At 37.8% G+C, this 27,328-nt stretch overlaps 1 protein-coding gene across 6 annotated transcripts in view; it reads right to left on the reverse strand.

Moving 5' to 3' along the window:
• Positions 1-27,328, reverse strand: part of ACSL4 (acyl-CoA synthetase long chain family member 4) — an 83,867-nt gene that overhangs the window by 30,625 nt on the left and 25,914 nt on the right. Inside the window, exons 2-6 of one of the 6 annotated variants that reach the window (XM_002831987.6) lie at positions 15,941-15,993; positions 2,879-3,118; positions 2,461-2,638; positions 1,010-1,119; positions 749-887 (exon numbers count right to left, since the gene is read on the reverse strand). In XM_002831987.6, the coding sequence (XP_002832033.1) occupies positions 749-887; positions 1,010-1,119; positions 2,461-2,638; positions 2,879-3,106 (655 nt within the window). In that variant the 5' untranslated portion in view covers positions 3,107-3,118; positions 15,941-15,993. Of the gene's footprint in view, positions 1-748; positions 888-1,009; positions 1,120-2,460; positions 2,639-2,878; positions 3,411-15,940; positions 15,994-27,328 lie in introns of all 6 variants that reach the window. The other 5 variants (XM_009235167.3, XM_009235165.4, XM_009235166.4 and 2 more) reach the window with 5 other exon arrangements.

Here is a 27,328-nt window from a genome sequence, read left to right on the forward strand (position 1 = left end):
GACTCTCTGCCATTCTGGACACACGGCAGATGTGTATAATAACACCTGTTATTATAAACGCATGCTCATTCTCTAATGGTAAAATGTTCAGAAGCTGAATAGAGGTTCGACCAACATTTTCTCCTGCAAAAATGAATCCTTTTCTCATTATAGTACGGTATTTTGACCATTGCATTAAACATGATAAGAAAACTCTTCAAATGGAGTATTAATTTCCTCAACTCTCTGCCCTGATGGCCAACTGACATTTTGCTACAAGGTACACTTACTTGTTTCAAATGAAATACCAACTACCACCTCAGTGGTAAAATAAATCCAAGCATTAATCTTGGTAAACAGCTTTGCATCCTCTGAAACATCCTTAAGATAACTAGCATTAAGCATTTATTTCAGAAAGTTTACTGAATGGAAGGCCTGAAATATTTTTCTTTTATGAGGCCCAAATTGGAAGGTTATAGTGGGTTATTTAAAAAATGAAGAAACATTTGGCAGCAACAGCCATAAAGTCTGAACCACAGATTACATCTCAACCATTTAGTGAAATTTACTAACTTATTTTTTTTTTAGGAGAAATGGAGGGAAAATCTTAATCATATATAGTCTTGATGGTTTTTAAAGATTTTTAAACTTTTTTTTTTTTTTCAGTCAAAGAACTTTTGTGGATTTACTCATGTCATTTGTTTCCCTAACCTACCGAAATAACAAACTTGGAATAGGTAAATAAAATTGTTTTTACTGCTTTACTTACAGTTTTCTGGGTCGGATCCCAACTCTTCTACTGATTGCATGCTGTGAATCTCAAATCCTTCAGGGTACTCTGCTTTATTGACAGCCTTATTGTCCACATAAATGATATGTTTAACACAATTGATATCTAACAATGCAGTCTGTTGAGCAGAAAGAAAAAAAACAGCTATTAAATTTGAGCGCAACAAAAATTCACTTACTGAATATTTTTCCGTCCTGCCAGACAACACGACCATGAATTAAAAGAAAATTTCATATTTACCTTAAGTTTACTTTCCAGAAGTTCAACACTGGTAATCAGATAGGAAGCCTCAGATTCATTTAGCCCATGAACCACTGCTTCTTTGCCAAGTGTGGCATATAAAGTCACAACTACATAATAAACATAAACACAAATATTAAGCAATAAACATCTATTAAAAATGGATATTATTGAAGTCAGTCTTTAATAATAGGTACACTTAGAGACACGAAGACATTGTATATTTTAATTTGATTTCATAGTCTCTGTTACCATCCTTCAACCTTGCTTCAAACTCCCTGGGAGCCCAAAGTTTTCCTTACAAATTCCCAGAACTCTCACTTCCTAAACCTGAAGAAACCCAGAAACACTCGCACTGCCACAGCTGATCAAAAATCTGTCAATTTAGATGCTCAAGGCCAATAGGTACTGGCTGAACTCTTAATTCAGGTCAGACTGGCCCAGCTAGGGCTTCTTCTTGATACACACTTTCATCGGCCATAGCCTCCAAAGAATGGATAAGTCCTTGAAAATCTTGAGGATCTTAAGTCATAAGATCAGCCACAGATAATGTTCTTACTCCTTCTAAGAAGCTGTTTTAGTGAGTCCAATGTCCAATGTGACTGGTGACCTCCACACCTTAATTAGAGAGATCAAGGAGATCTACTCTTTAGAAGCCACCAGAGATAACATAAACCAAGATCAGTTAGACTCAAAGGACATCTGCTAAATTTAGAAAGAACTGAAAATTCAGCTCTAGATTGGTAACCAGAAACAACGTGGTTAAAAATAGCCATTTTCACAAGCTGTTCATCGTTGAAAGTGGGTAATGGGTACATAGGGGATCATTTTCATATTATCTATTTTTTGTTTGAAATTTAAGCTCTATAATCCTACCTTACAGTGTTATATTTCATTCAACAAACAACGGAGTACTTAGTATGTGACAATACATTGTTTATTTCTTAAACAATGGCAACAACAAATGCTTTAGTATTAGAAATATACTCAATTTTACTTTCTAACATATCTAATGCCAATTCCAGCTGTCACACGCATATTTCACACGTAAAATGGAATAAGTCAAATAAGAGGTCTCAAAGTGAAGCAATGAACTTGAATTATCCTGAGAAATGGTTTTTTGTTCTTTTAATCATTACTCTTTGTATATCACCCCCCAAATACCCCCAAACTCCATCTCTTTCAGTCACAATTCATTTCCAATTGGAAAATAAAAGTGTAAATCACATTCCTTAAAGCTGCCAATTCCCATATTAGTTCTTACAAGTTACCATATTTAACAGGAGTTATCAGATATCTTTTAGCCACAATATTACATGCCGTATTATGGACATAATTTATGTGTAAAATGGCTAAACAACACCTACTTTGAAAACAAGAGCATCTCAAAACAATTTTCACATGCAAGCAAAGACCCTTCTCTCCCCTCTCCGAAAACACAAGGCACTTACGAGGAAAGTTGTACTTAAAGCAGGTCTGTGCTGCAATCATCCATTCGGCCCTGGTCTCACAGAAGATGGCAATGGTGTTCTTTGGTTTTAGTCCCAGTGCAGTGAGTCCACTACCAAAGTTATTCACTCTGCGGTTCACTTCAAGATAGTTCATCCATTTATAATTCCCAAGAATTAACTGTTAAAGTGATACATTCTCTAATATTAGTATATTCAAACAAGCAATTAAAATACTACCCAAAGCATAAAACTCTAAAAATGCTCTTAAGCGAACACACAGAAGCTACGAGCGGCTTCTGAGTAGTTTTACACAGCAATATAATAGAATGCCAGCATATTTAAAATGCACTCGATTTATGATAAAACAAATGTGTCTTCCTCTTTAAAACATAAAATGAAAAGCACCAAAATACTTTACCTTCTTAAAAACTTTTCCATTTGGCTGCATTTCATTTTCTTCACTTAGGATTTCCCTGGTCCCAAGGCTGTCCTTCTTCCCAAACTTGGATACAGCATGGTCAAATAATTTATCCAGAGTATCTGCTCCGGGGATGTCTATTACAGCTAGTGAGTCGAAGTGTGTGACAGAGCGATATGGACTTCCAGGTTTGTCTGAAGTGGGCTTAGCTTTTATTCTCTTTGCCATAGCGTTTTTCTTCTTGGCATTGGTAAGAAAATACCATGGAATAAATATAAGGGCACTGTATATTGTTATTAACAAGTGGACAGGCAGCAAAATAATGGTAAGCACATTTAGCTTAAGTTTCATAGTGGAAAGGCTTCTAAAATGGTGCTTATTTCTTGTTATTCTTTGGCTTTTGAAAGCCTTATTGTGCTGAAGAAGGCAATAATAGAAGCAGCAGTAAGAATAGCAGTACAGCCAAGGCAGTTCAATCTTAGTGATAACAGATAAAAGTTAGTAATCTTTGGAAGCCGACAATAAAGTACGCCTGTAGGTGATGACAATGAACCAAGCAGAGAGCAGGAAAAACAAAAACAAAAAACAAAAAACAAAAACAAGAGTATTAACAAGTTGATAGCACAATTGATTTAAATACTCAGGTCTTTATTAGTTTACACAATTAATTACGGAAAGCTGAAATAACTGGTCTGAAAGGCTGGCATTTTCCATTTGTAATCATTATTGACGTAAATGTCTTTGAGCACATCAACTTCTGAATTTATTTTTTTCTAGGTTTCTAGGTGTACTGGTACTCTGCATATCATTCTGTGAGTTGAATAACAACCTTAATGCTTACACAAATGCATGAATATGATATTTAAGTTTGTCAAAACTTTGGTAGAATAGGGTATGCCAATAATGAGATTTCTCTTAAACATGTGCATGTAAACTAGACATCTTTAAATAGTGTTAGGTTTATAGCCAAAGGGGGAGTGGTGGGGCAGAAACTATCAACTTAGATTTATTTCTCAAAGGTCAACCCAGAAACATTACTCTGAGTTCTTCATTAAGGTAAATTTCTCAGGTAATGCTATTTACTATCTACTATTTCCCATATGGGAGCAATACAATTGTAAAATCATTTCCTACATGTCCACTTTGTGCTCAAAACTGCACCAGCTGCCTAGGAGTGGTAATAGAAGTCTGAAGTAGTATTAATTCCTGGCCCTTGGCCATTATAAGTTAACACTTATGAGTCAACTATCACACAAGATAGATCCAGTATTTTTGAATCTGTTTGGGGGAATGGGGACAGGGGGTGCAATTAAACCATCTCTTCTAATAAACACTACTGCAAACTGCCCATATATAACACTAAAGTGGAGTTGCTCTGGCCAAAACAGGGTTTGGGGATGTCCAGAGTCCTGCCCCAGAATTCCCGGAATCCCAACTCCCAAGGTGAACACTAAAGCATTTCCACTGAAAAGCCTTGTGGTAATACATAACTAATACATAACTACCACATGCAGTATAGGCAGTAGTATAAGCAATAAATGCAAAAGCAGTTCAGAGGAAGTGCAAAATGGCCAAGAGTAACTAGGAGAGGCTTTGTGGAGATTAGATTTAAGCTGGACCTTATGTTGGGCATCTAGAAATGAAAGAGGAATGGAAGGTATTCCAGGCTCAGGGACCATATGAAAAAAGATACAAAGGTGGGAATGAAAGGACTTTGGGAGAATAGGAAGTACCAATAGCAAGGACACTAGTCTGACTGGGGCATAGCGTACACTAAATACGCTAAATACACTTGACTAAATACGCTATGGTAGTTACAAAATCTAACAAATCAGGCAAAGTAATTTTGATTGGATTACGCGGAAAGCTGGGGGCTGCTGCAGGTTAGAAAAACAGTGCCATTGGAAAGAAACCGCAGAAACAGGCTCAAGAATAGTAATATTTCTTTTCTTTTTTTTTTTTTTTTTTTTTGAGACAAGGTCTCACTTTGTCACACAGTCCGGAGTGCAGTGGCGTGATCTCAGCTCACTGCAACCTCTGCCTCCCGGACTCAAAAGGTCCTCCCACCTCAGCCTCCCGAGTAGCTGGGAACACAGATGTGCATCACCATGCCGGGCTAGTTTTTTTGCATTTTTTGTAGAGATGGGGTTTCGCCATGTTGCTCAGGCTGTTCTCAAAATCCTGGACTCAAGCTATCTGCCCTCGATGGCCTCCCAAAGTGCTGGGATTACAGGCGGGGGCCACCACACCCGGCCCAAGAATAGTAATATTTTTCAAGGAGCTTACCTTCAACTGAGAAAGCTATTTTGGTGAGTTGTAGCATATTTCAACAAGAAAAATCAAAATATTAGTTCACTTTGAAGAGACAAACTGAAGCCCATCCTTCTGCAACTTTTGTAGAAACAGACTGACAGACTTAATTCAATTGACCCCAGGCTAGTTGATTGTTTTTATACCATCTAATATAAAATGGTAGTTTAATCCTGCCTGTGCCTTTGTTCATGTAATTTACTTGAGTACAGTGAAATGAGCAAGAAACTGGAAGTCACTGGGTGTCAATCCTCATCTCTGCCCCTAACTGGCTGTGTAACCTTGAGCAAACCATCTGCCTCAGTCTGGGACCACACTAGATCAGTAGGCCTTAACCTCTTAGAGATGATGGGCCTTTTTGAGAATGAGAATGAGGAACCCAATTCCCCTCAGAAAGACATGCTAAACGATACACACAATTTCAAGTGATTCACAAGTTCCTTGAAATCCATCCATGAACTTCAAAGGGCAACAACCCTGAACTAAAAATGTCTGGCCTAGGTGATTCTTAGGGCCTTTCCAGCTTTAAATTCTATGATTTACCCTACCTGGAAAGTACCTTCTCAGTCTCTTGGACAAGTCTGGTCATTCATTTCTTCAAGATAAGGTATGTCATGTCAAGGGTTTATCATAATGCTGAATGTAAGATCCCCTCTAACAATCCTCTCCTCCCACTGAAGATTTCATAGCTACCCAAGTCCAGAACAATCTTTACTTTTTCTAATTTCACACATCATTAGCAATATCTACCACTCAATCTGAAACATGATTATACTACCATCACTTCCAAACTTCTGGGTACCTCAGTATAGAACACGGACCAGTAGTTCTCAACCATATCAAACCCAGTACCTCTTTCTTATGACAAATATTTTGTGATACCTCTTCATAAACATCAAAGGATAGTCATAATCTACCAACACACCATTTTAAAAAATGATTTCTTACTGGTAATATAAGAGTACCATAAAGAAACTAATTTAAAATTTAACAAAATACTTGTTTCAATACATACATTCTCAGAGATAATATTAGCAGACATAAAAGCATGTCTTCAGATTTATAAAATGCCCCTAAGGGGTGAGCACCACCTTACCCTCAATTGAGAAATCTTCGGACTTAAGGCTGAAGATATATAAAGAAATAGAAAATAGCTTTTGAAGAGCCTATACTTTAGTTGGACTTAAAATGCATTGTATGTTTTTTAGTTATTGATGTTACATAAATTTAATCTTTTATACATATTTGCCTTAAGTCTTGGAGAAAGAGAAATGCTTTCTAGGTAATCCTCATAGTGCTTAGTACAGACACACACACACGCATGCACACGCACACACACACACACACACACACACACAGCAGGTAAGGCTCAAAGAACATTCAGGTGAGAAGAAACCAGAGAGATCATTTAGTCTAGAGATTTTCAAATTCTTTCTGCAGGTAGTGAGGGGGTCACGGGTCATCCATTTGAATAAAACCTTATATAGATATAAAAACACAAGCGTAGATGAAAGCAAAAAACCATAGCTGCTCTGGTAGGGGAGGCTATGACAGACCCTCAAGGGACTCCTTGGAACTTCCAGTTCAGCTGAATATTTGAACCACTGATATTGTCTGATCCCTCATCTTATGAGAAGCAAATGAATGGCAGAGCACAAATCAAGCACCCAGTGCTCTTTCAAGTACACTAGCCAGCCTCTGCCCAGTTTTGCCTATCATCTTAAACTATAGTACTTCCTTGTCAGGGGTTATACTCAGTCTATAGATAAATTCATTTCAAAAAAGATTTAAACATTTCACTTCACTTCAAAAAAAAAAAGAGTTGGTGGTAAGGGTATGATGCTGAGCATCGTACCCATCATTAGGCAGAATATAATGTCTCATAAGAGAAACAACAAAAATTTTCTAGGCTAGCAGATCTGAGTTTAAAATGTGGTTCTATGCAGCCATGAAAAACAATGAGTTCATTTCCTTTGCATGGAGATGGATGAAGCTGGAAACCATCATTCTCAGCAAACTAACACAGGAACAGAAAACCAAACACTGCATGTTCTTACTCACAAGTGGAAGTTGAACAATGAGAATACACGGACACAGGGAGGGTTACATCACACACAGGGGCCTGTCAGGGGGTGGGGGGCTAGAGGAGGGATGGCATTAGGAGAAATACCTAATGTAGATGACGGGTTGATGGGTGCAGCAAACCACCATGGCACGTGTATACCTATGTAACAAACCTGCACATTCTGCACATGTATCCCAGAATTTAAAGTATATTTAAAAAAGAAAGCTCTATATTAGTGGCTTCATCTGTAAAACAGGAATACTGCTTATATTACCTACTTTATAGTGCTTTTGTGAGAAACCTTTGTCTTCTTCCTCTTAAATTCCATAGGCAATCATACTCAGTCCCTCTTGGTTGTCTCACTTGGTTGTACTTAATCATCTCAACCACAGCCTGGTTCTATCCTATACAATTCTCCACCTAATCTGTACCTGTACCTATGCAGCTGAATTTGCTGTGAGAAACACACAACTGTGTTGAATGTCTCACTTTAAACTTGTGATTGCTACCTCAAATGGACTCTCCCTGATGCAGAGAGACCACAATGCACTAGTCCACTCACTGGCCCACTCCTCTGGATTTCATACTTTACTCTCTTCAGACCACCAACATTCCTCATCCAGACTTATTCTCAGCAGCTGACCTATTTTGCAGACAAAACAGCAACAATCCAAAGATAATTTCCACAGACTCTCACTGCTACATCTACCCACCTAATCAAATCTGTGGCCACATGCTGTTTTCTCTCCTGTGACTATGGCTGAACTGTTGATGCTCCAAGCTGAGGCCAACCCCTTCACTTATGCATTACACTCTGTCTTTATAAGGACACGGAAGTGCTGCTCTACCAATTCTTCCCCCTCGTCCTTCCTCATTAATTTTCCCTGCTCTTCTGAACTATTCCCTTCAGCATCATAACCAGCTGTTATTTCTTTCATCTTAAAAAACATTCCCTCCTTTGCATCTTCTTTTCAGCTATAGCCCATTTATTTTCTATCTCTTTGGCACTCCTCAAAAGAGGTGTCTATGGCTCTCTGTCTCCCAGTTCTCTCCTATTTTCTCTTGAACCCACTACAATCAGGCTTATGTCTCCTACCACTCTATAAACTTGTTCTCCTCATCAGGGTCTCCAATGACTTCCATGCTATTAGATCCAAAGGTCAATTAAAGCTCAGTTCTCTTCTTCCTTGACCCACTGGCAGCCTTTAACACAGCTGAGCCCTCTTCTGCTTTAAACTTCTTCACTTAGCTTCCAGGAGACCATATTCTTCAGGTTTTCTTCCTACTTCCCTGGCTATTCCTTTTCAGTCTTTTTTTTTTTTCTGCTTCTTCCTCATATTCCTGGCCTCTAAATGGTATGGGGCTTGGTCCTTGAACCTCACAATTTTAAATACCACATATATGTCGTGACGACTTCCAAATTTCTCCCTCAAGCCTGGAAGTCTGCCTTAAACACCAGATTTGTATATCCAACTGTTCCCTCAACAGATCCACTTAGGTGTCAGTTAAATACCTCAAACTTAGCATGTTCAAAACTGAGATCATCCTTCCACAATCCTATCTCACCCAGTCTTGCCTATCTCTATATATTCCACTTGGTTTGACCAAAAACCTTAGATTCACCCTTTTACCCCCCTCTCTTTCTCACATATTCCACAGGCAATTCACCAGCAAATCCTAATGGTTTGACTTACGAAAAAGGTGAATCTAATTCAACTACTTCTCACCACCTCCACTGTTACCATCCTGGTTTAAGCCAATATCATCTCTCAAGTGGATAAATGGGATAGCCGATCTAGTCTCCCTGCTTCCACCTCATACCCCTACAATAAATTCTAAACTCAGAAGCCAGAGTACTATTCTCAAAATGTAAGTTAGATCATACCATTCCTCTGCTCAAAATCTTTCAAAGAATTCCCATATGACTCACCCAGAATATAAGCTAAAGTCCTTACTATAATCTATAAGACTATATAATCTTTCCCCTACCCCAAGGTTCTGACTTCACCTCCTAGTATGCTTTCCCTGGAACATTCTTCTGCAGTCCCATTTGTTCCTGCCTCATGGCCTTTGTACTTGATGTTCTCTCTGCCTGGAATGTTCTTCCAAGACACCTACGTAGCTTATTCTCTTGCCTCTTTTTTTTTTTCTTTACTCAAAGAACACCTTCTCAGTCAGGCATTTCTCCAGCTACCTTCTTTTAAAATTGTACTCCCCACACTTTCTATCCTTTACTTGCATTATTTTTTTCCTGAGTACTTTTCACTAATATACCATGTTTTATTTTTCATGTTTACTGTCTATGCTCCCAGTAGAATACAAGCTTCACAAGGCAGAGAGTTTGTCTCATTTGCTGCTGAATCTGTGACTGGAACAGTGCCTCCATGTGTTGGCTTCAATCAAATTGTTTACTGAATTAAGAATGTACTGGAATTATTCTGAATCTATAAGGTAAAAATATATGCAAGTACAATAACGTGAAGGTAGCTAGCTTTAATCACCTTAAAAAACAATCACTTGTCCATGTCAACATCCTAGGAAATACTCTTAAAATAAACTTGAACATGTTGTTAGTTGCTTAATAGAAAATATGAAACTGGAAAAACTGCCTGTTGCACAGAGTTGGAAAAGATTGGTGTTATAAAAGCACGAAGGTTACACAATTTGCACTATGTCCATTTTCACTGATACTTTTCACAAAGGTATGCTGTCCTTCCATGTATGAAGAGTGATGCTGCTATCCCACCATTAGGAGGACATGAACTTTGAGTGGTGCTTCCTTGAGATCATGTATTTGTATGTCAGCCAGAAAAAGGCAGGGCATTATCTTCAGTCACTGGATAGTTAATTGCTCCTGTTGAACTTTACCATTCCGTATGGGAATCATAGTAATAACCAGGTATTGAGCATTTACTACAGGCTAGATACTGTGCTAAGTCCTTCAGATATATTATCTCATTTAATCCTTCAGAAAACTCCTCTGAGGTAGTACCTTCATTTTAAAGATATAACAGACTCAGAGAGATTAAGTTGCCCAAGATAGCACAGCTGAGTAGAGATTCGAACCCAGGTCGATTTGATTTTAAAGTCCATGTTTTTAGCTCAATTGTCTGTGATCCTAGTCATACTGGTATAATCTAAATAAGTGAGAGTGACAAAATTTGGGTATGAAGAAATACTGGCAACAATTTTGAGCACTGATCTGTCCTACATCCTAAGACATTTTGTGTGTGGGGGGGGGGGGTGGGGGGGGGCCTCTCTAGATGTCCAGTAAGTACTAGAAGTTTTAGTGAAAAATCAGATTGAATTTTATTTTATTTTTTTGTTCTGAGGTGAGATTTAATAAGTATTTCATTCCAGTTACTTCAAACACTCCGAGATAGGTTAAATACAGAAAGCATTAATGATACATTAAGCTCTAGTACACAAAGTAAACAAACACTACATATTAATTAAAGTCTGAGTTTAAAAGAAGAAATCGTCTTACCCAGAAGCATGTGACACAACACCAATTTGAGAATGAAAGAGAAAAACTACTGAACTGCAGTTGGTTAATGCCAAGATATTTTTTCAAAAGTTTTAGAAAATGAACTAAACCAAGCAAGGATCCATGCATCTGCCAAGTTGAAATATACAGTAGTGACAAATTAACTTTGTCCTTGACATAAGATCTTACAAAAAGTTTTTAAATCAATTTTAAAATCAACAATTAACTATATAAGTACTACTTTTTTAGAAGTCTCATTTTCAAGTTACACATTATTTAAGAGTAATTTAAACACCAAATAAAGAGACAATTTGCCTTCTGAAAAAGATTAGTTGTAACTAGTAAACATTAAATCAGAAAACAATTATAAAAGTTCCAAGAGATTAAACAGATAAGAATACCTGCTGTACTTTAAAAGATCATATTTCTAAATAGATGTTGCATCACAAAGACTTTTGTAAAGGGGTGGAGTGCTTCCTTAAAATCTTATTTTCTTTCATACACTATTAAAAACTTCCAAATGATTGTAAAACATACAAGAGAAAGCTCAACTAGGTTGTCAGAATGGTTTCACTTTGTAAATGAAATCAAACTTTACAAGAGACATTACAATTAACTTTATACTTTAACATTAAAACTTAGAGAATGCCAATACCTAAAGAAAATAAAAGCATTAAGAGTTGCTAACAAGATCTTTCATCAGTCTGCAAGACGAAATAATCATGTAAAATATATGTATCATTACGGCACTTGTCTCATCTGATTCAAATTGTTATATTGCAAATAACAAGCAGTCTACTCAATATGAAATAACTTGTGCAATCAAACCTTAAGCTCAAATATACAGTAATTATAATAAATACATTTTAAAACCAAGAAAAGCAAAACAAAACCTAAGATGACTATGTAGATGCCATATACCAACACATTACACCTGTGCCTGGCTAGTATGACTGAAAGCTTTTCACAATTATGACTGATCTTTGGGTGCGTCTCTCACAAGATAAACTGAACCTGTTTACTTCATCACCTGGGGAGGTATTAATTCCTGAAGTCGCCATTCTGCCAGTCTCTTTGCAGCTTTTCCCAGCAAAGAAAGCACCTCAGCTGCCATGTTGAAGATACTTTTAATGCTCTAGAGTGAGTTCCCTCCCATCATGCCTTAAGAAGATCCCCAGCATGCATCAGATAATGTTGTTGCTAGGTCACAGGATGTTATAATCGGTATCCTATCCATCTATGTTAAAATGAGGAGCTCTAGGAGTCAATGTTGCTGCCTACACACTTCACATACACTGTGTATAATACTTCTATTCCTCATTTTAAGTGATCAAGATACACTTGATTTTTAAAAATGTAGCTTTCTAAAGCTGGGAATTGGTTGTATATAATTTAATCCAATAATTGGTTGTAAATAATTTAATCCAAACCTTACATTTAAGGAATCTTGAGGATAAATCAGGCTAGAAGTGGCACCTACTGGCTAAGCATGATGCTATAATCAAACTTTACTAAACATAATGAAAAAGGGAGAAAAACTAAGTTCTGGGTGATATGTGTTTAGAGAGCAATACAAATGGTTCATTGCTGTAGAAGGGCAGCAGATAGCATAATGACAATGTCAATGTTGTACAACTGATGCTAAAGAGTAACTGCTGCAGGTCCCTGTACACAAAACCTTGCTGCTAAATTAAACTGCCCATTGTACCGCAGTGCAGACTTTTATTTTATCTACAAAGTCTTCGATTTACTGGGTGCTTTTTCTCTGTTGGGATATACAGATGATTTTAACATAAGTTAACCAAAAATAATTGGGTTATAGAATTTAACTTTAAAGTTAACTTTTATAATAAATGTGTTTTGTTCAAGTGAAGAATATACAAAATATCTATAGGTTATACATCTATCTCCTGTCATCTTATATATTTATTATAATAAAGTAATACAACTTAGGGCTTTCAACAATGAGTGTACATTCCAAAAAAGTCTTTAAGCAGCAGTAGTAGTTCCCATAGGAATATATTCATGTTACAGGGAGAATTTTACAACTGTGCCTTTTTTTGCCACATGATCTGCCCTCCCCATTCTGCCAGAGGAGGAACCAGTTTAATAGATTAGTTTGTCAATGTTCTTTTCAATATGTCAGACTGTTAATAAATTATGCAACAATGCAGTCTTAAACCATTTCTTATAAAATGGCCAAATAAATGACTATAATTCAGCTGCCTGACCACCATAATACAAAATTGTATCGTGATTTAAAAAAAAAAAAACTCATTCTGCTTTTCAGTATTAAATAGATCTTAGAAGTGATTCTAATTAAATAACTCAAAGACTGATGAATCTGTTGAATATTGAAATCTTATGGCCATATAGTCAATGCTCACATATTAGCCATAGTAAAGAACAGAAGGGCACATATTCTAAAGACAGCAGATAATTCAAAAATGCATTTTATCCTTATTAGCATTTCATTTTGAGTATGTCTGACATTTCAGAAATTAAAGAATTCCTACCTAAAGAAGGAAGTCACACAAAGCCAAATATAAGAAGCCATGGAAAAGTACCCCTAGAGTTAATATCTCCACATTAGGATTGGGAATACATTCCATTCTGTTCTCTCCCTCCACATTCATTTGTTTATCTGGCTTATGCTTCAGTAAGATGAGTGAGACAAGGGTGATAAGGGAGCTAATTATTTCCATTTTGAAACGTATTTTGGGAAAGTTCAGACAAAGGCAATTGATGGGGGGCCTCTAAAGTGTCACAGAGTACTATCTGCAATCTCCTGAACACAACTGGCCAGATATGTTCATGCCAATGCTTCTGGTAACTCTTACTCTTCACCTTGGTAGTTTTTTCCCTTCCAAATCTAGATGGGCTGCAGATTGATTGCTATAAATATGTATGTGTGTGTGTAGGTGTGCATCTGTGAGAGAGAAAACAGTACTTTCTGTAGTTAAATTAACTATAGAAGTTTGAATACTACCACTCTTCACAGTGGCAGTATAGTCTGTCAACTTCCAAAAGGAAATAATAACTTTGCTGATATTTTAACTTCTTTGTCAGCCACTGGGTAGTGTGTAACACGCAAGTAGCTGAATTCGGTGACAGCTAATTCTGATCTGCTGATACAAATCTTTGGCCATGTTTAAGATTCTTCTAATGCAGGCTAATCAGTGGACTTCAGCACTTAGCTATACAAAAACATGGCCTTTTGAATTTCTTTATACTTGGAAATCAAAAATAGTTATTAGCACATAAGAACTACTATATCTTCAGTTTCAAATTTATAACCTATTAAAATGAAAGCAATTTTCAGAAGACCAGAAATTCTAGAGAGACAGTATCAGATATAGGGTTTTAGTCCTGGTTCACAAGCTGCTGAGCGGTAAGACCTGGAACAAATTAACCTCTCAATGTCTGTTTCCTCATCTGTAAACTGAGAAAGTTGGGTTCATATCTTAAGATATCACAAAACAGTAAAAAATGTAAATGAAAGAATAGTGGGGGGAAATGACACAGAGCTACCAAGTTGTCGTCGTTGTTCTGCCAGGCATGAATTTTTTTAAAGCCCTACCATTTACTATCACCATAATTTCATGAGATAAATAACATGTTTAATTCCCCTAAATTAGAAAGATATATTCTATAAGAAGCAATCCTTTAAACTGAAAATGTTTAGCTTTTAAAAACTCATGATCTGCTATCCTTATTTTTCTCACTTCACCATGGACCAGTAAAAATGTTTTCACTAACCAGCACTGGTCTAAAAATCAACAACTGGGGACTATAGGACTAGGTAAATTTCAAAGTCCAAGCCTCAAACACTATGATTTTAATTTTAGGTGCTCTGTTGTATTTCTTTTACTCCATATTGTAGTCTAGAATAGATGCCTCAATGAAATATATACTTAAAAATTTATGAAGATCAGAAATACACGCAAATCAGTTTGAGAGAGAGCCTCAATGTATACTTGCCCCGATACATTGAAGCTTATTCTTCAATAAGCTTCGGCGCAAGTATACATTGTGGCTGTCTCCCAAAGAATAAGCTTCAGGCTGGTATGGTGGCTCATGCCTGTAATCCCAGCACTTTGGGAGGCCAAGGTGGGCGAATCACGAGGTCAGGAGTTTGAGACCAGCCTGGCCAACATGGTGAAACCCCTTCTCCAGTAAAAATACAAAAATTAGCCAGGCGCCGTGGCGGGCACCTATAATCCCAGCTATTCAGGAGGCTAAGGCAGAAGAATTGCTTAAACCCGGGAGGCAGAGGTTATAGTGGGCCGAGATCACACCACTGCACTCCAGTCTGGGTGACAGAGCAAGACTCCATCTTGGGGCAAAAAAAAGAATAAGCTTCAACGTATCGGGGCAAGCATAAACTGCTATGGATTTAACTTCATCAATAATAATGAACCACTGAGGACGGGCGCGGTGGCTCACGCCTGTAATCCAGCACTTTGGAAGGCCGAGGCGGGAGAATCACTTGAGGCCAGGAGTTCAAGACCAGCCTGGGCAACATGATGAAACCCCGTCTCTACTAAAAATACAAAAAAATAGCTGGGCACGGTGGCACGTGCCTGTAATCCCAACTACTCCGGAGGTGGAGGCGGAGGTGGAGGTGGAGGTGGAGGCGGAGGTGGAGGTGGAGGTGGAGGTGGAGGTGGAGGTGGAGGCAGAGGTGGAGGTTGTAGTGAACTGAGATGGCGCCACTACACTCAAGCCTGGAAGACAGAGCGAGACTCTGTCTCAATAACAACAATAATAATAATAATAATGAACCCCTGATTGTGTACTTACTGTTAAACCCATTTTAAAGATAAGGAAACTGAGATAATGAGAGACTAAGTAGTTTACCAAAGACACATATTCTATAAGCCTCAGTAGTCAGAACTGGAACTCCAATCCCTGACTCCAGTTTTGGGTACGACTCAAATAGAAAGACGTTGTTTGAATTTTAATTACCACTTGTTCTTTTACAAATGAGTGGCAAATGGTTTAAATTTTAGAAGCTGCACAGGGTAAAATGTTTTCCTATTTTGCTCTATAAAATAGTGCCTTTTTAAACACAATCATAAATATTGGTAGAGTTTTTCCTCTATAAAAAGGGTCAAGATGCCTGTTAGTATGGTCACTTAATTTTCTCAAAAAGCTAATAAAATTACACATTTAGAATTTCTAAAGGACAAATACTTACAAATGTCCTCTTTTTCTCTTAAGAAGAACACGAATATCTTCTGTGATTTCAATCTGTAGTAAGAGACAGCATTTATGAGTACAGTGACATAAGAAAAGTGCCCCTTTAAAAGAAATATCGAGTGCTTGTTCACATTATCTGTGCACCTTAGCTCATAAGCCAGGTACTAAAGGAAAAGCAAGAAATGACTAGAGATGAGTGTCTGACTAGAATTAGTGCTATTAGGATCTCAGAAAGTAACTGAGCCAGACTCTAAGTGACAGTAGTTGAAACTCTATGGAAAAATGACAAGAAGCAAGAGCCATGTTCTTAACTGTTTTATTTGTATCTCTGAATCCCCCATGGTCAGGACCAAAGCCATGTTCAGACACAGAGACAATGTCTGACCACAGCAAACTAGTCAGTCACGCAAGACAGCCATCCCCACACACAGATGACTGTAGGCATCTATCCTCCCATCAAAACCAAAAACGAGTAAGTTCCTTGAAACAACACAAGGTTTCTTCCCAAATACAAATATGACACTGGTCTAAGCAGAAACCTAAATATATTTCCATCTTCTTTCAATTTGTAAACACATCATTTTTGTGACATTTTTCAAGATATACACCAAAAGGACCTGGTAATGGTGACTCACGCCTGTAATCCCAGCACCCTGGGAGACCAAGGCAGGCAGATACCTTGAATCCAGGAGTTCAAAACCAGTCTACAAAAAATGGCAAAACCCCATCTCTACTAAAAATACAAAAAATTAGCCGAACATGGTGGTGCATGCCTGTAGTCCCAACTACTCAGGAGGCTGAAGTGAGAGGATCACCTGAGTCTGGGAGGTCAAGGCTGCAATGAGCCAAGATTGTACCACTGCACTCCAGCCTGTGCAACCAGAGTGAGATCCTGTCTAAAAAAAAAAAGAAAGAAGAAAATAAAAGAAAAAAGAAAGAAAAAGAAAAAAATATATACACCAGAAATGTTTGTCAGTTTAGGGTTGAGGGTTTGACCTATTTTGGACAATGCAGGAGTAAACTAGTTACCATCTGAATACTTGGAATAGTAAAATAAGGCCCTTCAGTAATTTGATATTGCTTTCTACAGAGCTGGGGCCCCCTGGGCATGATGCTATATTCTGAAGAACTAAGGCTTTATTCCATCCGGCAGTATTCACTACTATTTGCATATGATTATGTTACGAGAATAACCCTTCGAGTTTTTTGGGTTTTTTTGTTTTTTTGTTTTTTTTAGTCTAGACGCCCCCATGGAAGTCATATAAACGAACATCCACATAACTGTAATCATCACACTAACTAGCTGGTGTTAATTCAGACAGTTAATTTTCTCCTTGCTACCATTAAAGAGATGAAGGAAAGAATGATTTATACCCAAGCCTATTACTAACAAAGGCTAGTTACTAATAGTGAACTACTTTCAACTTTATGTAATATCCACAATCTACTTTTGTTGAGGGGTTACCAGGGACAGTATCAGTATATGTCTTAACACAAATGGTTAAGATTACTTATAAACGGAAGTCAGGTTATTTCATATGTTCTTATTTTTCTTCCAGAAACCTAACATTTGCTATTAACATGAAGGGGGGGTGGGGCGGGGAACTTGCATATAGATATTAAAATAAGATCCAAAGAGCTCACAAGGAGAATGTTGGAGAAGAAAATCTTCATACTTCTATATAAAAACGTACACATTTCCCCCATAGATAATTCCAATAACTTAAAAATGACCAAAAAAAAAAACCCATCCTTCTATAAAATCATCTAAAGATCTAAAGGTGGAAGTTGCAGGGGAGAGGGATAGGGGAAAATACAAAACTATCTGCTAGTTTGCTTAATTTGGAAAATAACTCCATAAATAAATATTTGCAAAGGATAGTCAACTCTTGACCCTTGGTACTAGAGAGTGTCAGGGAATTCTCCAAGCTGGATGAGAGCCCCAGCTTAAACCTTCTACTCGTCTCCATTCTCATAGCCCCAAATTGGCTGAGCAGGAGAAGCAACTCTCAGAGGTTCTCTAATGCGAAGGAAGTAATTTTTCTCAATGCCTATCACCTTAAAAGCCATTTCTTTCATCACAAAAAAATGAAAGTAGCAGCTACCCAGCAAAGAAAAGGAAACCAAATCACATTTTGTAACCTAGCCTTAGTTCTACACAACAGAAAAACTGATCCTGCACTCTCCTCTCTCCTAGTCTCCTCCTACAAAATAGCATCTCCCTGTTAAAGTCATTATACTAAAATAAATTAAATAATTTAATATAAAAAACTAAGCAGATTACCACCATGTGGGTTGCATTTACAGATGATCAGGAATTGGGATGATTTAGCTAAAATTGTAAAACAAACTTTAGACTCTTTCACTTCAGATATATGCAAGGTTTTTGTAATATAAGAAAGAAAGTCTTAGCCTAGCAAATCTTTAACAGACTGAAGCATGTAATATTGTTTGTTTCGACCTAACAGTAACCTGGTGGCATTTAAAAAAGAAAAAAGAGATAATACAGCATCAAGGGTTTATCATCTTACAATTAGAAGGCAGCACTGAGAAAGCCCAACTCACCAAATGTCAATGAGCAAAACAAAGTCCATGCAGCTAATAGGAGAGCAAAAAGTGATATAAAAAAAGTAAAAACTGATACAAATACAAGGCAGTGTCGTTCAATTTCAGACAACCCTCATATTTGGGGACAGACTTTAAAACAAATCATTAATGTGTTTGGCTCTAGCCCTCTCTGCAAATAAGTTGGTCTGTTAAGCAATATTTTGAAAACATTCTTCCACAAGTAAAGTCCATACTAAACTTGTGATAGCATCTGTTGGAAATGTTTCAAGCATGAAGAATCATCGTCCTGTACTTAATGTCTCAAAAATCGATCTTAATAAGTTTAAAATAGAATGTTTCAGAAAACAGTGGAAAAGTATTAAGAAAGCTTTTGGCCGGGTGCGGTGGCTCATGCCTGTTATCCCAGTACTTTGGGAGGCTGAGGTGAGCAGATGACCTGAGTTCAGGAGTTTGAGACCAGAGTGGCCAACATGGCAAAACCCCATCTCTACTAAAAATACAAAAATTAGCTGCGTGTGGTGGTGCATGCCTATTAACCCAGCTACTGGGGAGGCTGCGGCAGGAGAATCGCTTGAACCCGGGAGTCAAGATCACGCCACTGCACTCCAGCCTGGGTGACAGTGAGACTCGGTCTCAAAAACAAAAAGAAAAACAGAAAAACATTAAGAAAGTTTTTAGCATTTGATGTTCAAATCTAAAAGTAAATTCTGGCCAAGTCCTTTTCAAAACAATTCCCTAAACAATGGTCCTTGATAGGTCTTATTTTAGATAAGTATACATAAATCACATATTGGTAAATAGTAGATTAAAACTGCCATACTAAAATACATTTCAATGTTTAGAAATGTTGTTATCAAGAAATACAGGTCAAAAACAGTATGTATGACTGCATTCTAAATATGTACATATATTTGAGTGTTACATATTCATAGAAAAATTAGCAAAATGTACTTCAAATACTAACAGTTATTGCTGGGTGTTAGGATTAGAGGTGAATTGTTTTAATATTTGCATATATTTTGGTTTTTTTCTGCTGATTTAGTGTCTTCCAAAATTTTCAAAACTAAAAATTGTATACTTAAAATTTATTTTAAAAATCATAAAGGAACAAGAAAATGTCTCATTAAAAACAGTACTAAAAAACTGTCGTAAGCCAGTCAAACTACTGGAAGGTATCACTCACATGCTAAGCTGTGGGAGAATCTTTTCTTTTCCCCTTAAGAATATATGTGAGCCAGGTGCAGTGGCTCACGCCTGTAATCCCAGCACTATGGGAGGCTGGGGGCGGGGGGCTGGGGGGGGGGGAGGTGCAGATCACAAAGTCAGGAGTTCCAGACCAGCCTGACCAACATGGTGAAACCCTGTCGCTACTAAAAATACAAAAATTAGCCAGGCGTGGTGGTGGATGCCTGTAATCCTAGCTACTCAGGAGGCTGAGGCAGGAGAACTACTTGAACCCGGGAGGCAGAGGTTGCAGTGAGCTGAGATCACACCACTGCACTACAGCCTGGGTGACTGAATGAGACTCTGTCTCAAAAAAAAAAAAAAAAAAAAAAGAATATATGTGAATGTGGTCAGGCACAGTGGCTCACGCCTGTAATCCAAGCACTCTGGGAGGCCAAAGCGGGCAGATTACCTGAGATCAGGAATTCAAGACCAGTCTGGCCAAGATGGTGAAAAACCCCCTCTCCACTAGAAATAACAAAAATAAATTAGCCGAGCACCACGGTGCGCGCCTGTAACCCCAGCTACTCAGAAGGCTGAGACATGAGAATTGCTTGAACCCGGGAGACGGAGGTTGCAGTGAGCCACGATTGCATCGCTGCACTCCAGCCTGGGTGACAGAGTGAGACTCTGTCTCATAAAAAAAAAAAAAGAATATATGTGAATGTGTAGCACAGGAGGACTAAGTGGTCATAAGATTGAGTCACTTGATTCGTAAATATTAAAACATATTAAATAAATGTTACAACATAAGTACAAATACCCAAAATCTAGCCTGTGCAATGTACAGAATGAACTAGATATGTTGCTTCATGGAAAAGTTAGATAACTTTTTTAAAAAGTTTTTTAAAAATATTCAGGGCTGGGCACGGTGGCTCATGCCTATAATCCCAGCACTTTGGGAGGCTGAGGCGGGCAGATCATGAGGTCAGGAGTTCGAGACCAGCCTGACCAACATGGTGAAACCCTGTCTCTACTAAAAATATAAAAATTAGCCAGGTGCAGTGGCGCACACCTGCAGTCCCAGCTACTCAGGAGGCTGAGGCAGGAGAATCACTTGAACCCAGGAGGCGGAGGCTGCGGTGAGCCGAGATCACACCATTGCACTCCAGCCTGGCTGACAGAGCGAGACTCCATCTCAAAATAAATAAATAAACAAACAAACAAACAAACAATAAAATAAAAATATTCAAACATTACCAAATATATTAAATGAAGTGAAAGTGTCCTTTTTATCCAACCACCTAGAAATAACAGCTTTTTATATTTGGTGGGTAACTTTGAAGCCTTTTTTCTAAGCATATTCTAATACACACATACATTTTTTTTTTTTTTTGAGATGATGGAGTCTCACTCTGTCACCCAGACTGGAATGCAGTGGCATGATCTCAGCTCACTGCATCTCACTCTGTCACCCAGACTGGAATGCAGTGGCATGATCTCAGCTCACTGCAACTTCCACTTCCCAGGTTCAAGCGATTCTCCTGCCTCAGCCTTCTGAGTAGCTGGGACTACAGGTGTGCACCACAGCACCCAGTTAATTTTTGTATTTTGAGTAGAGACGGGGTTTCACCATATTGGACAGGCTGGTCTTGAACTCCTGACCTCAAGTGAACCACCCACCTTGGCCTCCCAAAATGCTGGGATTACAGGCATGAGCCACCCCGCCTGGCCAACACATAGCATTTTTCTTCTTCTTCTTCTTTTTTTTTTTTTTTTTTTTGAGACGGAGTCTCGCTCTGTCGCCCAGGCTGGAGTGCAGTGGTATGATCTCGGCTCACTGCAACCTCCGCCTCATGGGTTCACACCATTCTCCTGCCTCAGCCTCCCAAGTAGCTGGGACTACAGGCACCCGCCATCACGCCCGGCTAATTTTGTGTATTTTTAGTAGAGATGGGGTTTCACTGTGTTAGCCAGGGTGGTTTCGATCTCCTGACCTTGTGATCCGCCCGCCTCGGCCTCCCAAAGTGCTGGGATTACATGCATGAGCCACTCCGCCTGGCCAACACATACAATTTTAAACAAAAATTGAATCATACTATCTATACATGTCTGCAACTTGCTTTAAAAAAAAAAAAAAAAACTGGGCTGGGCACAGTGGCTCATGCCTGTAATCCCAACACTTTGGGAGGCCGAGGTGGGTGGATCACCTGAGGTCAGGAGTTGGAGACCAGCCTGGCCAACATGGTAAAACCCCATCTCTACTAAAAATACAAAAACAAAATCAGTCAAGCGTGGTGGTGGATGCCTGTAATCCCAGCTACTCTGGAGGCTGAAGCAGGAGAATCACAAACCCGGGAGGCGGAGGTTGCAGTGAGCCAAGATCACGTCATTGCACTCCAGCCTGGGCGACAACGGCAAACCTCTGTCTCAAAAAAAACAAAAACAAAAACAAAAAACAAACTGACTCTCTTACATGTCTTTCCATGGCAGAATACATAGATCTATTTTTTTAACCATTCCAAGGCATTCCATTGATTGCATGACCATATTACAATTAAGTTAACCCATATTCTCTGTTGGTAGACATTTGGGGTTTTTCTAATTTCTGATCATTGAAAAGATCACAACGAACATCCCTATCAATATACTTACGCTAGTGATTCTAGAGGATTTATATCTAGCAGAACTGCTGATTCAAAAGGGTATGATCATTTTATATTTAGTCTATTAAAAATTGCCCTCCAGGCCTAGAAGCAGTGATACCCCAATAGCAATGAGCATATCCAGCACACAGATCTTGGGTTCCAAATACTATTCTCCAAGAAAAAGAACCAGAGCTCTTTGGAGCAGTTGATTACAGGGCTGAGGCAGGAAATATTCAAGATGAGGTTAGTGTCATCTAGTGCCAAGGAATAAAGAAGTGCTGAATTTTTTTAAATGGGGACATGTTAAAAGGACACAGGGGCCAACCCAAAAAGAGTTCCCAATGGCCAAAGCTGGCATTAACACAACCTGGGCAACAAATAACAGTAATACTAGATTATATCCCACAGAATAAAATAATACCCATGAGTCCATACTAATATAAATGAACGACTGAATAAGTAAATGAGGGAGAAGAGACTAATCTTCCTCATAGAAGAATTCTAATAAATGTAGAAGGAATAAAGGAAATAGAAATCTCCATTAGGGCACCACAGGAATAATGACTACAGGCAAAATCCATCAGTGAATGCTAATGCTGGTGAGCAAAAGCTGAAACTGGACATTACATGGTCTCAAAGTATCTCCCCCAAACATGTATTAATAAAAAGTATGTGGATATTACTTCATTGCAAAGGGGAAAATAATAACATTACTGTGGAAAAACACAGTTGATACCATCTTAACTAGGTGATCAGAGTTACCATCACCAGTAATAAGGTACATCTATATCATGTAAGCCCTAGCTTGATTCACTGAGAAGAATACAGCATCATTTTTGTGGTATTCTTGCCCAAATTGCATAATCTCAATCAAATCATGAAAAAACATTAGATTAACCCAGATTAGGAACATTTTTAGTTTTTATAATTGTACTATAATTGTGTAACATGTTAACATTGGGGAAATTGGGTAAAGGACCCATGGAAATGGTGTATGATTTTTACAACTCTATTGTGAGTCTAAAATTTATTTTTTTAAAAAAAGTAAAAATGCCCTCTAAAAAAGAATATACTGTTTCATATTCCCACCAGCAGTATATTAACATGCCCATTTCCCCATATCTCCTCCAATACTGGATTGAACTGTTTGATAGATACCAAAAACACTGTCTTAATTTTTTGCTTTTCACTATTAGCCAATGAACATATGAAAATATTTCACTGACTGGGTACGGTGGCTCATGCCTGTAATTCCAGCACTTTGGGAGGCTGAGGTGGGCAGAACACTTGAGGTCAGCAGTTCGTGGCCAGCCTGGCCAACATGGTGAAACCCTGTCTCTAGCAAAAATACAAACATTAGCAAGGTGTGGTGGCAGGCACCTGTAATCCCAGCTATTCGGGAGGCTGAGGCAGGAGAATTGGTTGAACCTGGGAGGTGGAGGTTGCAGTGAGCCGAGATCGCACTACCGCAGAGTGAGACTCCATCTCAAGTAAAAAAAAAAATCACTATGTCTGAATTTCTTAGACATATTAGATAAATATTGTGGGGTTTTTTGTTGTTGTTGTTGGCTGTTTGTTTTTTAGTTTTAAGTAGTAAAATATATCTCCTTTATGGCTTCTGGGTCATTTTCCCACTTCAAGACTATAAAATTATTCCCTCGCATTTCTTAGAAGTATGATTATTAGGTCAAAGATCTTATAAACTATGCCATATTCACATTCTCTGATGCCTTCTTACTTGAGATACCAAACTGCATATCCATGACAACGGTCATATTTCTTTGCATAGATAAATATGCAGTATTCTGATAGTTTTCACTTTATCCATTTTGAAGCAATGTTTATTTTTATTTTTCTTATTTAAATAAGGTAAAAATTAAAGCAAATAAGCATTTATAAATAAACGCTTATTTATCTTAGACCCATTCTCTTCATCTAAACTCAAAGACAGAGTCTAGTTTGAATGCCAAGAGAAATAGTCCAATCTTAGCTAATAATTCTATTATCATTCATTTTGTTATATAAATTCTCCCCCATGATTAGTAAGAAGATATATAAATACGATGTAGATCTATCAAGTGCCTAATGAACTACAAGCACACAAATTTCACTCCTTACATATCAAGTTGTAGACTCTCAGAACCAAAATAGGCTTTAAAGTAAAGATAATGAGCTTGTCTCTAAAAAAGAAACACTTCTCTTGGGCAAACCTGGAGGACACTATGCTAAGTGAAATAAGCTAGACACAAAAGGACAAATACTACATTACACCATTTATAGGAGGAAACTAAAATAGTCAAACTCATAGAAGCAGAGAGCAGAATGGTGGTGACCAGGGGCTGGGTAGAGGGACAAACAGGATGGTATTAGTCAAATGATACAAAGTTTCAGTTATGAAAGATGAAAAAGTCCCAGAGATCTACTGTACAACATGGTGCCTATAGTTAACAATATTGCATTGTGTATTTTAAAATTTGCTAATAGGGTATATCTTATGTTAAGTGTTTTCATCACACACACACACAAATAACAATACATAAGAGGGCAGGAGGAAACTTTTGGAGGTGATGGATGGGTTTATGGCATAGATTGTAGTGATGATTCTCTCCGAATTCATTGAGTTGTATACATTCCATCTTTACAGCTTTTTGTATGTAAATCATACCACAATAAAATGGTTTTAAAAAATGAGGGATGGGTCATTAACTATTATCCATTTTTGGTGCCAATAGTTTTCAAAGGCAACTTTTTAATTATATAGGTGTAATCATTCTCTAGGGAAAAATGAATACAAATTAGAGTGTGCACACAGAGGTTTCCAAATGAATCCATCCATCTCTCTTTAGGAAGTCTCTGCAGTGTACATTTCTTAGGACAGTTTTGCTTAAGGAAGTTTAGCTTGTTCTGCTACCAGTGACAGAGAGCAGGGTAAAAGACACAGGGAACCAGTGAGATGCCTACTGAAATAAGAAATGGAAGATGCTCAAAGACAAACATTGCCTGGTTTGACATTTTGTCTGTGTGGTTTATTCTGCCTATTTGCTTCCTTTACCTGAGGCTTAATTGAAATCTCCAGTTTCTGAACCATACTTTTTATCTCAGCTTTGAAATTCAGTTTAAATATGTACCTTTTGGGAAATTGTTGCTATTTATTTTTTTAACCACAAACCCACCCATCCCTCATATTTAGTGACAAACAGAAGCTATTAAAACACTAGAGGGATTTTCAATATCTGATCCAAGGAAAGCTTTTTTAAATGCCAGAAAATTCCTTTGAGAGGTGGAATTTTGCTCTTGTTGCCCAGGCTGGAGTGCAATGGCACGATCTTGGCTTACCGCAACCTCCACCTCCCAGGTTCAAGCGATTCTCCTGCCTCAGCCTCCCGAGTAGCTAGGATTACAGGCATGCACCACCACGCCTGGCTAATTTTGTATTTTTAGTAGAGATGGGGTTTCTCCACGTTGGTCAGGCTGGTCTCGAACTCCCAACCTCAGGTGATCCACCCGCCTCAGCCTCCCAAAGTGCTAGGATTACAGGCGTAAGCCACGGCGCCAGGCCTCATTTACTTTTTAGCAATAATGTTTAAATCTTGACTTTTGAATAGGGGTATATACTAGCTTAAAATAACTTACTATAACACAAAAATTATGGATGAAGTTCTAGGTTGACATTAAAATTTATTCATCTACTCTTTACCTTCTTCACAGAGGTGGTAAGAATTTTTAAAAATGAATATCATGATAACTGTAAAATAATTTTAAAAAGAAAGAAACAGTTCCCCCCACTCCATGACTAAGAAGCTAAAATAGGGTCTGCTTTCTAGAACATTAAGAAAGTACCCTATGTGCTTCCCTCTATACTAAAGTTAGGAAATTCTTTCTAATCAGTTATAATTACAGCTTTACTCTTAAGATCATCTTGAGACTAGATAAAAGATGAATGTGAGAATATGAAAAAACAAGAAAGTACACCATTCCTTTTCTTTCAGTTACCTAGAATTAAATTAGCAGCAGTATCAACAGGGAAAGCACATTCTCTTTATGAGCTCTCAATATATCAATTGCATTTAAGTTAGAATTTTTCAAAGTCATAAAAATCAACAGATCATACTTTTTGAGGTCCACACCTAAGAAACAGCTTGATTATTATGAAACAACTACTGGGGAAAAAACTTTCAACATATGAAAATTGCTGTCACACTGATAATTCTTGACTCTGAATCAAGAATCTTATGACACTGATTTTTAAATATTTTGGACAAATAGATTACATAACAGCAAACACTGACCTTACCACAACTCTCCTTTCCAAGTTTAGTCAAGAAGTGTGTTGATACATGGATGAATCTGAATTTACAAGGCATTCGTTAAAATACTAGAGACCTGATTACTTGAAGAAAGTGTCTGTTACCTTAAGTGTTCTTAACCAGAAAGTACTCCTGTGTAACAATCAAGACTTCCCACAAAATTTGTACAATTTTTGCCAGAAGGTATGTTTTGTTTTTGTTTTTTAAAATGGCAAAAACATAAGTCTTACACACAGAGAAATGCCTAACATAATGAGCAGAAAGTACATATGGAATTATAACTTTAGGAGAAAAAATAGCACTTTCCTCTACATTAGAGACTGATAAAGTATTTCAGAAAGGAAAAATATATTTTTAGAAACATAGACCCTTAGAGTTAAAATATGGTCCGTTTAGACAATTCTCAAAGTACCAGCTGGAGTTACCAGTTCCTTGCAGTACTACTACTCATAATATTACATCCTTACTTTAATTCCTGCCATGAATAACTTTTATTTACTAAAACAGATAGCAATGCACTGGGGGGTCCATAAAAACTAGTGCCAATTAAGAATAAAGAAATTACTCAGTGCTGCCAAAAGTATACAAAAAGGCACTTTATATACTGTTGACAGAAGTAGAAATTAGTACATGCTAAATAGAAAACAACTTGGCAGTATGTGACAACAGGCCTTCAGTTATACTTCCTGCACTTGTAAT

The sequence above is a fragment of the Pongo abelii genome, chromosome X (assembly GCF_028885655.2).
Source record: "Pongo abelii isolate AG06213 chromosome X, NHGRI_mPonAbe1-v2.0_pri, whole genome shotgun sequence".
Lineage (NCBI taxonomy): Eukaryota > Metazoa > Chordata > Mammalia > Primates > Hominidae > Pongo > Pongo abelii.